The following is a 13,298-nucleotide window of genomic DNA, read 5'->3' as shown; positions in this document are numbered from 1 at the left end:
CAGGAGAAGGACTGTGAACATCATGGGAGGGGTGTTCCTAGGACCAAAGTGGAACTGTCAAGCAGCCTTGTCATTTTTGCTGCCGGGTTTATTAATGTAATCTTATTCTTTCTAGAGTCCTGAAACATTGTTGTTTTGCCTGTTGTTATGTTTTCTATAGGGTTGTTGTTTTATTGTGTTATTACAAAATTGTTTTGCAGCGTTTGATTCAGAAATGCATTCCTGTCGTCTTGGTTGTAAATCCCTTTGAACGTGACTTTGTGTGTGGAAAAGCAGCATACAAATAAAACGATGAATTTATTTTATATTTATTAACACACAGCAGGTGCTTTACCACAGAGCTACTGCTTCCCGCTAAAAGTATTGCAAGACACTAGTCCTCATGGTTCGGATGCCATCTGGCACAGGGCTGGCGTTCAGCAGCTTTGTGTGATGTTTTGAATTACTATGACATTATTGAATTGCATTCATTCCTTCGTTGTTTGCTTTATTTATATGTTATAGTGATTGTAATGCTTGCTCTTTTTTTTTAATGCTATGGTGAATATTGTGAGCTGCTTTGAGCTCAACATTTGTTGTTGCAAAAACAGAATACAAACTTAAAATCAACTCAAAATCCAATAAAGCAGCTCTCAGCTATAGTCCTTTCCAAAAGACACAGGAACATAAAAAGGTAAAGGTAAAGGGACCCCTGACCATTAGGTCCAGTCGTGGCCGACTCTGGGGTTGCGGCGCTCATCTCGCTTTATTGGCCGAGGGAGCTGGCGTACAGCTTCTGGGTCATTCTGGCGAACCAGAGCAGCACACTGAAACGCTGTTTACCTTCCCGCCGAAGCGGCACGTATTTATCTACTTGCACTTTGACGTGCTTTCGAACTGCTAGGTTGGCAGGAAACTGCTTTATACTGAGTCAGAGCCTTTGTTCATCCACAACATTGGTCCATCTACACTGACTGGCAGTGGCTCTCCAGGGTTTCAGGCAGGTTCCCTCCCACCCCTACCTGGAGATGCCACTGGGGATTGAACCCAATAACTTCTGCATGCAAAACAGGTGCTCTACTGCTCCAGCCCGTCCTTCTGTGAGTGAGATTGAAGAAGTTCACCCATGCCCATTTGGCAACCCCTCACCTGCCCATTTGGCTGCCCCGCAAGCCAGCCCACGCCTCTTCCCCTGTGTGGAATAACTTGTCCCCCTAATATTTTAAACCAGTTGTGGCAAGCTGCAGATTTATTTATTACAATAAACCCGAGCCGCAGAGCTTCCTGCCAACATAATTTTCCGTCGTTAATCAAATCAAGCCGAAGGAAGGCTCCCGAAAAATGCCAACAACACCCTGCCAGTTATTAAGATACATTGCTTCAATTTGTTGTGGTATTGCTTTGGAAATCAACACGGCCACCTTCCCCCCCCCACAACCTGCTCACTGGCCTGTGGTGTTCAAAATGGACGTTATATTCCCTGGAAATGGATTGTTTTGCCACACAGTCAATCGGCATCTTGGTAGGGAGGATTTCCAGACCACCTCGCCTGACTTTGATCTACTCTGCCCCAGGATCCTTCCGATCTGCAACATCAGATCCAGCCCGCCTCTATGACCTCTGAGCCTGCTCATCTGCTTCTCTGGACTAGTAGCTCTGGAGCAGATTCCTGGTCTTGCCTTTGACCTGGGCAACTCTCATGCTTCATGTGGTCTCAGTGCCTACTAGGCCTGGTGCCCCCTTCTTGCATTCTACTTACTTTGCAGTCTTATTTATTTATAGGCAATTCGTACGCAGTCACGGAAATCGCACATTCATTTGGTAACACAAGTACGCCCATATTCAACACCACAAGTTAATAAAAGTTAAAGACAAATGCTGAAAGAAAAATAAAACTATAAAACTGCAAAATAACACCACTTGCCTGGGAGTCAGCCCTCTTGAGTTTAATACTTCGGAGGAGGCCTGGTTAGGAGTATCCCATACAGTGGGGACTGGGGGACTTGTGGCCCTGCAGGGGTTCACAGAAGCATAGAATTGTAGGGTTGGAAGGGATCCCAAGGGTCATCTAGCCCAACCCTCTGCAAGGCAGGGATCACAGTTGAAGAATCCACGACACGATTCTTTGTTGGACTCCAGTTCAGTTGGTAAAGCATGATTCTCTTAATCACAGAGTCGTGGGTTCAAACCCCAGATTGGGCAAAAGATTGTGGCACTGCATCGGTTGGGCTAGATGACCCTCAAGGTCCCTTCCAACTCTATGATTCTGTGATTCTGTGAACTCCTGCCAGCCCCTGCAGCCACCAGCGTCAATTATGAGGCATGATGGGAGTTGGAGTCTGACAAGATATGGAGGGTCATAGAGGTTCTGCATCTCTGCTTTAAAGCTACAAAAATCTAATACAGTGTCAGATGAAATCAGTATGCCAAATTCCAGGCAAATTTCTGAAAACTACAGAAAACAATATTCAGTGATCTTTGAAGTGGTGCAATGGAACAGTACACCAGGCTGTTAATCAGAAGGTTGGTGGTTCGAGCCCACCCAGGGACAGCTGTGGGCAGGATTCATTCATTGCATGGGGTTGGACCAGATGACTCTCAGGGTCTCTTCCAACTCTGCAATTCTATGACTGCATGATCTACAAAAACCATTTAAAAGATTTTTAAGACTGAAAAGGCGAGCCAATCTTTTAGTGCATTGCATTATGGGAAAACAAAGATGGCTGTGCAGCTGAGGGAACTACCCATCCAGATAGGAGACATCCCAGTACAGCAACCTACCAAGGGCCCTGAAAGCTCTGGAGCTGTCTGTGGGCCCCTAAACAATTTGTTCAAAGTACAGCTTGGGAATTGCAGACAGTGGTTCACAGCTCTATAGTGGCACCTAGTGACCAAAAACAAGCATTACAGCACATACAAAAGAGACGGCAAAATGTCGCCATTGGTTATCATTCAGAAATTAAGCATTCCCCCCGCCGCCGCCCTAAAACATGGACATACACTGCCTGAGATTCACTCCAAACCAACACAACCCACAGAACAAAAACTTCATGTATCACCATATAAGTCTTTTGCCCTGTGGACTGGATGGCAGCTTCGGTGTGTGGGGAGGTGATTTTAAGGGGGAAAACAAACTGGGGCGAGGGAGGAATTATATAACCCCTTCCCTGCAGCCCTAATCCATATCAGCACTTTTCGCTGTCCCGCCCTAAAGCTGGTACCAACAGCCATGCAGGTTCCAAACTCATCACGTCTAGTTTGGTCTTTAGACTGCCTGGCAATGAGATACATTCAAAAAAGAAATTGGATGTGTTGGGAGAACATTCCCCGGAGTGTAAAACACAAAAATTAAAATCGATTATATTTCAAGATGAAAGCAGTCCCCGGAGAGCGGGCTCCAGTCACTGCAAATAATTCTCTAATGGTTCCCCAACGCTGCTCAGGCAATCGAATTTGGCTCCTGAAGGGTGAACATCTCCCAACAGATGGGGAGACGGTGCCCAGGGCTGGTGTTTGCTCCTTGCAACCTCTGCAAGAGAGGAAGAGGCAGCCATTTCCCGGAGTACAGAATTAAATGGGGGTGGGGTGGGGGTGGGAGAGGCTCCCGAGGGCTTGCTACAGCAGCCCATGTTTCATGCAGTAGCCTTTGTACAGCTTGCAAATGTGCGACGCCATGCAGGCAGAAAGCCAAACCGTTTCACACAACTGCAAAAGATGGGGAAAAAACAAAACCCCATGCTTTGGGGAGATACTGGCGCACAGCACAGTTTACTCACGAGAAGTAACTCACACGAGGGAAGAAGCAGGAGGCTTTGGACAAAGCTCAGTTGGTAGAGCATGAGACTCTTAATCTTAGGGTCGTGGGTTCAAGCCCCACATTGAGCAAAAGATTCCTGCATTGCAGGGGGTTGGACTAGATGTCCCTCGTGGTCCCTCCCAAGTCTACAATTCTATGATTCTATGTCTGGACAGAAAGCCCTGCCAGGCAGCTGCATTCAACTTGGGGTACAAAAGTAAGAATGCAAGAGCCTCAGAAGAGCCTACTGGATCAGGTCAATGGGTGTTGCACCCTGGTCTCACATGTCCTAAAACTGCACCCCCCCAAAAAAGTGTGCATTAGGGGGGAAAGTGGTTTAAAATGATCATTTCTTTCCCTTGAGGTCCTTTTTAAAAAATTGCAAATTCCCACAGAAGTGCGATGAACTGAAATTTGCCAGAAGATAGGGGGAAAGAGGCCATTGCAAGAGTGCGATTGACGGAGCTGCCTTGAAAACGGTTGTAAGCTGGTGCTGCAGCCTCTCTCAGCCCTTAGTCCTGTTGCAGAAAGAAATAGTGCTGCCCCCTGAAGGGGCAATGAAAAGAGAAGGGTCTTCCTGGACCCCCTGTCCTCATCATCACTGTCGCCCCAGAAGACACTCTCAAAGCAGCTGTTGTTTCTCCTTCCTTGCACAAGGCGGGAACCTCTAATTTGATTGATCCTCTCCATCCCCTCTCTGGGCCTGTGAGGCTTTCCAGTGCAATAAAATCAGTGGCCAGGTTTGCGCCATCTCCACCGAGACTCCTATCTAGCTTTGCCTGACTCTCTCCGGCTAAGTGAGGGGAATGCTAATCTTGCAGATGCAGCCTCTGGTGCCAAAGTGTTAACTGCTTGGCTCCCAAGTCAGGCTGTTCTCTGAAATACACTCTACCAGCAGCAGGAAACAGGGGTGGGGGAATCAGTGAATGGAGGAGAGTTAAGCATGGGAACCTGACAGGCTTCTGTCAAATAGCTGATGAAGAGCTTGCAAGGTGCAGCAAATTCTCAGAGACACTTTACATCATGGGTAGGCAAACTAAGGCCCAGGGGTAGGATCCGGCCCAATCGCCTTCTAAATCCGGCCCGTGGATGGTCCAGGAATCACTGTGTTTTTACATGAGCAGAATGTGTCCTTTTATTTAAAATGCATCTCTGGGTTATTTGTGGGGCCTATCTGGTGTTTTTACATGAGCAGAATGTGTCCTTTTATTTAAAATGCATCTCTGGGTTATTTGTGGGGCATAGGAATTCGTTCATATTTTTTTTCCAAAATATAGTCCGGCCCCCCACAAGGTCTGAGGGACAGTGGACCGGCCCCCTGCTGAAAAAGTTTGCTGACCCCTGGGTTAGAGCATCTTGGAAGCTCCGCCACCTGCAAAATGGCCGTGGTCCTCTGATCTGTGCTGCCTGGCCTCAGGATAGAAGGGCAGTTCATACAAGCTTGCTTCCTTGTTCTCCTCCTTCCCCTCCTGTCTACCTAGCCCCCAGGACACTTTCAAACCAGGAACGTGACTTTCCCTTCACATTCCTATCTTGACCTTTGAACTGGGGGTTGCGTACACTAAGAAAGCTCAGTTGGTGGACTCCTAATCTTAGGGTTATGGGTTCGAGTCTCACGTGGGGCAAAAGGATTCCTGTGTTGTAGGGAGTTGGGCTAGATGATCCTTGCTATAAAATCCACTATCCTGTAATATTACAAATGAGCCTGTTCTACTGATGAAGCCTAGGATGGCAAAACAAGGCTAATATTCCGGAAATCCTTGTCTTAGACTCTGTGAAAGGATTCTGTGGAACTGCAACAACCCTTCATGTGGATTATTGGACTCTATGAACAGACAGGTGGAATAGATACTTATACCTGTATGGACCTTATACATGAACTGACTAGAGAATGAACTGATCCACTGTGTCTTGTGCTTTTTTTGTTGAACTTTATGAGACTTCCGTTGAAATCTACAATTTGACACAATGAATATTATACCTTATTTATTCAAAAGTACAGCTGGTTACATGGGACGTGGGTGGCGCTGTGGGTTAAACCACAGAGCCTCGGATTTGCTGATCAGAAGGTCGGCGGTTCGAATCCCCACAACGGGGTAAGCTCCCGCTGCTCAGTCCCTGCTCCTGCCAACCTAGCAGTTCAAAAGCACGTCAAGGTGCAAGTAGATAAATAGGTACCGCTCCGGTGGGAAGGTAAACGGTGTTTCCGTGCGCTGCTCTGGTTCTCCAGAAGCAGCTTAATCACGCTGGCCACATGACCCGGAAGCTGTACACCGGCTCCCTCAGCCAATAAAGCGAGACGAGCACCGCAACCCCAGAGTTGGTCACGACTGTTCCTAATGGTCAGGGGTCCCTTTACGCTTACCTTACAGCTGGTTACATCTTGTGTGTTTAATGTGCGAAACCCACAAGCAGGAGTCGAGCACAAGAACCCTCTCCCATGCTGCAATTCCCAGTAACTGGGATTAAAAAGCATTGCCGCCTCTGACCACAAAGGCAGAGTATAGCCATTGTGGCTAGTAGTCACTGATAGCCCTCTTAACCTCCATGAATTTGTCCAGTCCTCTTTTAAAACCATTACGTTGGTGGCCATCCCTGCACATGGCTTTCCCCCAAAGAATCCCGGGAACTGTTGCTTGCTAAGGGTGCTGGGAACTGTAGTTCTGTGAGGGTGTAAACTACAGTTCCCAAGATTATTTGAGGGAAGTCATGTGCTTTAAATGTGTGGTGTGGACTTGCGGCTGGTGCCTCCACAAAAAATGTCTATGCCGTGTAGCTGCAGCGCTAGGATTCTCACGAGACTTTATTCGTGAAAGGATCTATCAGATCTTAAAGCTTTGTGGCATGACTGCAGTTTATACGAACACAGGAAGCCACGTTACACTGAGTCAGGTCATTGATCCATGCATCTACATATTCATTCATTTGCTCTAAAATTTATATTCTCCTTGTTAGGCTTCACCGGGCTCTCGAAGCCACTCGTATGAAAATTCATAATCAAGCATCAAATCACCATTAAAACCCAAAGCACCATCAGTTAAAACAGTCACTCAACAATGATTACAGTACAGCAGAAAGAATATTTAATTGCCTCACGCCTCTCCCCAAGCACCAAAAGCCTTCCTAAGCAGAAAAGGGCTTTTGAACCTTTTAAACCAGCTTTCTTGAAGCCAGGAGACATCAGACCAGGCAGAGGTCCTGGGAACATCCAGCCACGCACCTTTCCAAAGCTTCCTTTGCCCAGCACCATAAGGAAATTGAAGTCCGACAGTTTCATCCGATCGCGGCTGCCGTTGTTGTCAAATTTGGAGATGGCATTGGCTGCTTTCTCCTCCGCAGCCTTTGCTCCTGGGCCGATTCTGGCTCTCTTAAGGAAAAAAAAAAAGGAATTTATTGATTTACTTCCCCTCTCCCAAAGAGCAGTGAAAACACGAGACAACCTTGGCTTCCCAAATATTTTGGACTAAGCCGTCACAGCCATCTTGGAGGAGATTGGCAGTCTCACTTCAGCTTCAGTGAATTAAATTAAAAAGGATCATTCGAGTGATCTATACAAGCTAATCTCATGGATGCAAAGTCAAATGATTTCACAGGCAGCCTTGACTGCACCTAGCTGTGCCTGCTCTCCTGGGCGGATTTTTCATTCATACGCCGTACAAATTTTCACCTCAAAACATTCTTGTTCCATCCCTGCTCAGTCAGACTTTGACAATCGCTGACAACCCACGTCCGAGAGAGCCGAACAGACAAGCAAATCACTACTTTTCAGTCAACCTGGCATATTCTCATTGCACATGCAACATCGAGAGAACATGGCTAAAGGCCTCTGAGAACACATGACAACTTGTGAAATGATACTGACTTAAAAGCTGAATGTAATTAAAGAGACGTTTGGTGCTTCTGTGGTGAGGATGGTCGAATATTGATGTCTGCTTCTTGTATAAATAAGTGACAACAATAAAATATTTGGGGGAGAAATACTATGATGATTGCAGCTCGTGTACACATGATCCTAGCCAGTGCTTTTTTTCTGGGCGTACGCACACCCCTAAACATTTTGTGGATCTATGTTTGGCCTCATTGAAGGGCAGTATTACCCCTAAACATTTTTTTAAAGAAAAAAGCACTGATCCTAGCTCTTTGCATTATCCTGCACTGATCCTCAGCTGCAAGTTCTTCTTCTTCTTTTTTTTTAAAGAAAAGCAACATTTCCTTGGACATAAAGACTTGTCCCACAATGGCAAAAAGGTTGTGATTCCTCCTTTGAAAGAAGTTTGAATGAAAATGTGTGTGTCTGATATGGATGGCGGTTGATCAAGCCTGCTTTGCAAAAGGGACAAACAATGTTTATTCCGTTCCAATCCCTGCCGACTGTTTAAAAGGAGCTTTGCCGGAAGAATGGTGAACAATCACATCCCTCGTGCAAAGCCTTCCCTTCCCCACCGCAGTCTGGTGGCTAACTAATTCACCGGAGCACAATTTGTTAAACAACGCACGCGCACAGAGACAGAGCTATCTCACAATTTATTCGTTTTAATGTCTGAAAAAATATGTCACATTGGAGGAGCCTGCCCAGAGCTCAGCCTAGCATGAAATTCCATTAAGCCGATTCCAGTGGTTTAATTGGGGCAGCTGCTCCGAGCGCAAGAGAGAAGGTTTGCACGGCAGCCGCAAAAGAGGCTTCCTGGTATCACCTGGTGGGGGGGGGGCAAGGCTCCCTCTGCTACCAAAAACACCGTTGGAGAGCTGGAACGCAGAGTAAAATTGGCAGATGCAATGCTCCTTTCCTGCAAAGAGCCAGTAGCAGGGTCCAATTCATTTGAGAATCCCCTTGCCCTGGGGTGTTTTCACCTGGAGCTAACAACCTGGGACTAGTTTACCTGTGAGATCAGATTACCTCACCTGTGCCCCCTTGACCACTTCAATCTGCAGAACTGGCACTGTCCACAGGTGCCACATAATACCCATTCCACATTTGTAAGAACTCCATCTTTGGGTGGAAGCACCTGAACTTTGGAACTCCCTGCTGATTGATAGCAGGCAGGCACCTTCGTTGTATTCTTTTTGGTGCCTGCTAAAATCATCTTTGTTTAGACAAGCCTACCCAGTTTTTTAGAAAGTTGATTCATGTTTTAATCTGTTTTGGTCTACACTTGTACCTTGGAAGTCGAACGGGATCCGTTCCGGAACTCAGTTAGTCTTCCATAATGTTCGGAAACCAAAGCTCCTGCAGCCAACTGGAAGCCACGGAAGCAGCACGGACGTTTGGCTTGCAAAAACCATTTCAAAACTGGAACATTCACTTCTGGGTTTCGATCACCCAGGAGCCGATTTGTTCGACAACTAAGGTGTTTGACAACCAAGATACGACTGTATTGTTATTTTAACTTTTTGAAAGTCTTAAATTGCTATTAATTCTTCTTATTGATAATCTTTCTGTTGTATCTTTTCATTTTTCTTGTAAACCACGTTTTTCTTCCCAATCAGGCAGAGTATAAATTTTATGAAATAAATAAATTCTGAGATACTGGATGAAGGAACAGATCTATCCCAAGCATCACACATAAGCTTCCTGTTCCTCTAAGCATGGTGCTAAGAGCCAAGGTCTTGTGCTGCAAGTCCACAGTTCCTTACTTTAGAGGAGTGTAGCCCTGAGTCACATCTCTTGCCCACCACCTTCCGAGGGAGTCTGTTCCCCTGGCAAAAAGCTCTTACCATCAGAAGGTTCTTCCTAAGGTTTAGGGGAATCTCCTTCCCTGTCATTTGAATCCGTTGGTTCAGATCCTCCCCTCTGGAGCAGCAGAAAACACGCTCACTCCGTCTTCAACGTAACAGCCCTTCAGATATTTGAAAACAGCTATCCTGTTGCCTCTCAGTCTTCTCTTCTCCAGGCTAAACAGATCCAACTCCCTCAACTGTTCCTCATCAGGCTTGGTTTTCAGACCCTTGAGCAATTTGGCTATGCTCCTCTGCACACTTTGCAACTTGTGAATCTCCTGTGGGATGTAATCCACTGGGAGCAGTCAAATACAACATTCCTTGTTTTGCTAGAGTTGACATGTTTGGTTCAGCCGGTCGAAACTTCCTGTTCCTCCTGGCCTGGCGCATCCGTCCTTGTATGTTACTAGTGGGTGGGTGTGACCTTTCCAGACCTGGTAAAAGGCCAAGGCATGCTGCCACTCTCTCTCTTTTCCATCTCCCTTTCGTCCTGCAAACTTGTTGGACTGCTAGCTTGCAGTCTCCCCAGCTCATCTCCCATATGGGGTAAACCCATTTGTATATGCTTGTAACTTGAAGCCTAAAGCTCTGCCTGATCATGAGTAAACCTTCTTCTTATTGCTTATGAATAAGACTGTGGTGTCTTTATTCCTTTAGGAGGGATTTAAAAGGGGATCTTACCAGGAACATACAATTCAATCTGAGGCAGATTGAATGGCATAATAGTAAGAGGTTCTAACAAGCCTGCAACCAGCTTTCTCCTGTGTGTGAGAAGGGGAATGTAAACTCTGCAAAGTAAAGGGCAAGTTAGGAAGGATATTAATAAACCAGATATCCTCTCCTGCCACCCTGAACATTCCCACACCTCCTTCTCTCCCCCCTGGAATGCCTCATTCAGGGGAAGGATGTTGGGGGGTTGGTCCTTTGGAGGGGCTGCTCACCTCAAACTTCTGCCTGAGCTCTTCATTCCCCTCTTCGCCTTCAGGGGGCACGGGGACGTTGAAGTACTCCCCTTCCTCCTGGCTCAGCAGCTTAAACCTAGGCAGGGGGAAATTGGGTAAGCAAAGCAGAACCAGAGTCAGAAGCTACAACCCAAGCAAGGTGAGGTGGGAAAACAATGGATGTGGCTGAAGGACCCAAATGAGCTCTAGAAAAACAAGCTCTGGTCTAGAGCCTCTAGTCTAGTTGGAGACAGACTCAACTCCAAGGTAATGGGAGGGGGAAGCTGTGGGATGTAAACACAGGAGCAGTCAATGACAACATTCCTAGAGTGTACATGTTATAATATGGGGAGGGATGTCTGTCCAGCAAGCAGGTAAACTTCCTGGGGATGGACTTCCTCCGCATGTGACCTGAGGTGGGTGTGGCCTCACCTGTGCAGGTAAATGATAAAAGCACAGGGCAGGCAACCATGCCCCTCTCTCTGCCATCTTCCTTCGATGAGGAAACATCTAAGGATGCTCTCTTGGCTCCCAGCCAAGAGAGGAGATAAGGACTATCTTGCTACAAGATAGATTCTAAATGTATTTTACCTTTTTAAGCCTGTCTGCCTTCTGGGATCATATTGTGAACAGAACGTGAGTAAACTCTTTTATACTTTTATAAAGACTGTGTCGTGTCTTGTATTTTAAGAGGGAACAAAGGGGAAATTACCAGAGTAATTATTATAGAGGTTCTAGCGAACCTGTGCAGACGTTACCATTGCGAACTTAAAGGGGAATGTCTATAAACTCTGCTGATATTTTGGGAACTTGTTAGCACAAGTTGGATTAGGATATAATCTCACAATATATCCTCTCCTGCACCCCAGAACATTCCCACAGAAGCACCCTGCCTCCATGAAACTATTTATGGAGTCCTCCACAGCACAGGTAATTGCTTTACTTTTGTCATTTATATTCCACGTTTTAAAAAATGATCTAAGCATCCATGTACACTCAAGGTGGCATACACTCTCCACATTTAATCTCCACAACAACCCTGTGAGGTAGGTTAGGCTGAGAGGCAGTGACTGCCCAAGGTCAGCCAGTGTCAAGGAGCTATCAAGTGAGACCAGGTCATCCACAAGGCAGGAAAGCATGGGCGGGGAGGGGCTTATTCTCTGGGCTTGCAGGGCTCATTGCTCGACAACGTACAGGACTTTCCTCAAGCGGGGTGTCAGAGGGGGGGAAAGAGCCAGATGGACTGGGACTATCCTGCTGCTGTGTAGCAGGGACAACCTCTGACTCCCCTCTGTCTGAGTCTGCACTCACACTGTGACTCTCAGCCTCTAACCCTGTCTTGGAACACCCTCCTTCGCCTGACTTCCCTTGATCGCTCAAAACCCCTGCTTCTACCTCCCAGCTCGTCCCTTCCCCAGACTGCTCTTCAGTGTCCGACCACCAGGATCCTGGATCTACCGTATTTTTTGCTCTATAAGACTCACTTTTTCCCTCCTGAAGAGTAAGGGGAAATGTGTGTCCGTCTTATGGAGCAAATGCAGGCTCCGCAGCTATCCCAGAAGCCAGAACAGCAAGAGGGATTGCTGCTTTCACTGCGCAGTGATCCCTCTTGCTGTTCTGGCTTCTGAGATTCAGAATATTTTTTTTCTTGTTTTCCTCCTCCAAAAACTAGGTGCGTCTTGTGGTTTGGTGCGTCTTATAGAGCGAAAAATACAGTAAGTTGTCTTCTTCTGTGTCCTCCTTGCAATGCTTTTGGGCAGCTGGCTCCCACCACTTTTTCTCATCCAGCCAGTCCCTGACACCCAGAGAGCTTTATGGCTGAGTGGGAATTTTGAACCCTCGTCTCCCAGGTCTTAGTCCAACACTCTAACCGCTACACCATACTGGCTCTGCGATTTTCTAATCTCCAAGGCTGAGCAATCCCAGAACAGTATCTCCATCACCCTTTCAGGAAGAGCCTTCTACAAAGCAAAGACCCCCCCCCCAAAGGAGAAGGGAGAGGAGCAAACAAACAAACAAACAAAATCTAATAAGCAATTACGGGGAATCATGGAATTGTCATTCAGCTGTGAGTCAGTTTCTGCCGCTGGAGGCGAAGCTCCAGTTCTGTCAATGAGATCTTTTCAGCGGAGAGGAAGAGTTTATCAGGGGGCCATTATCGGCTGAGCGCGGCGGTGCGCCTGACTGGCAGGGAAGGAACAAAGCAGGATTTGCATAATGCAAGGACGGACCCTTCCCTTCAACTCCGCGCCTCCATTTGCTGCGGCTCTTTAGAGATGAAAAATGCACTGGAGACTCCCACCTCCCGGAGTTTACTTTAGCCAAACACTGTGACAAGGAAAATTACTTAGATCTCCACTTAACGGTTTTTAAAAATGCAGCAAGGAGCTGTTTACCATATTTTACATGCTCTTTAATGTGCGCCCATCTCCCCGCTGGAGACGGCTCCACAGGTGGCAGCGAAGGCTTGGAGGAAATTTGCAATTTGTTTTCCTTCGGAGAGCTTGCGGCAAATTCAGAGGAGGAGTGGCCCGTCGCGCTTGCCTCAACCAACGCCCCTCCGGCTCATCGCTGCCAACCCTGAAGACCTTAAACTCGGCTCCTCAGACTGCAGGGAAGGTCCTCAGCACTGAAGCAGACTTAGATGTGACATGGATCTGCTCCTGGGGCTTGAGCAATGTATAGTTGGCAGTGGTGGCGGTTGGTGCCAACCAGAAGCGGCGCCCAGACTCATTTGCAACCCTGCTCCACTCACGCCAGATCCAACTGCCCCATCCCTGCTTCGCTTTGACAGCCCAAAGCAGAAAACATATGAAGATAAGAAGAGTCTGAAGATCAGGCTAATGGCCCATCTAGTCCAGTAT

At 47.0% G+C, this 13,298-nt stretch overlaps 1 protein-coding gene across 2 annotated transcripts in view; it reads right to left on the bottom strand.

Annotated features, from left to right (window-relative positions):
• Positions 1 to 13,298, bottom strand: part of PRKCB (protein kinase C beta) — a 184,681-nt gene that overhangs the window by 55,779 nt on the left and 115,604 nt on the right. For both annotated transcript variants that reach the window (XR_014163016.1, XM_081888979.1), the window contains exons 8-9: positions 10,435 to 10,531; positions 6,996 to 7,142 (exon numbers count right to left, since the gene is read on the bottom strand). Coding sequence is in view for 1 of the 2 variants with exons in the window: in XM_081888979.1 (XP_081745105.1) it covers positions 6,996 to 7,142; positions 10,435 to 10,531 (244 nt within the window). In the remaining variant the exon portion in view is untranslated. The remainder of the gene's footprint in view (positions 1 to 6,995; positions 7,143 to 10,434; positions 10,532 to 13,298) is intronic.

The sequence above is a fragment of the Podarcis melisellensis genome (genome assembly GCF_964234715.1).
Source record: "Podarcis melisellensis genome assembly, chromosome: 14".
In the NCBI taxonomy this organism is placed as follows: Eukaryota; Metazoa; Chordata; class Lepidosauria; order Squamata; family Lacertidae; genus Podarcis; species Podarcis melisellensis.
Note: the sequence above shows the minus strand (reverse complement) of the source record. Positions and strands in the feature narration are given on the sequence as shown.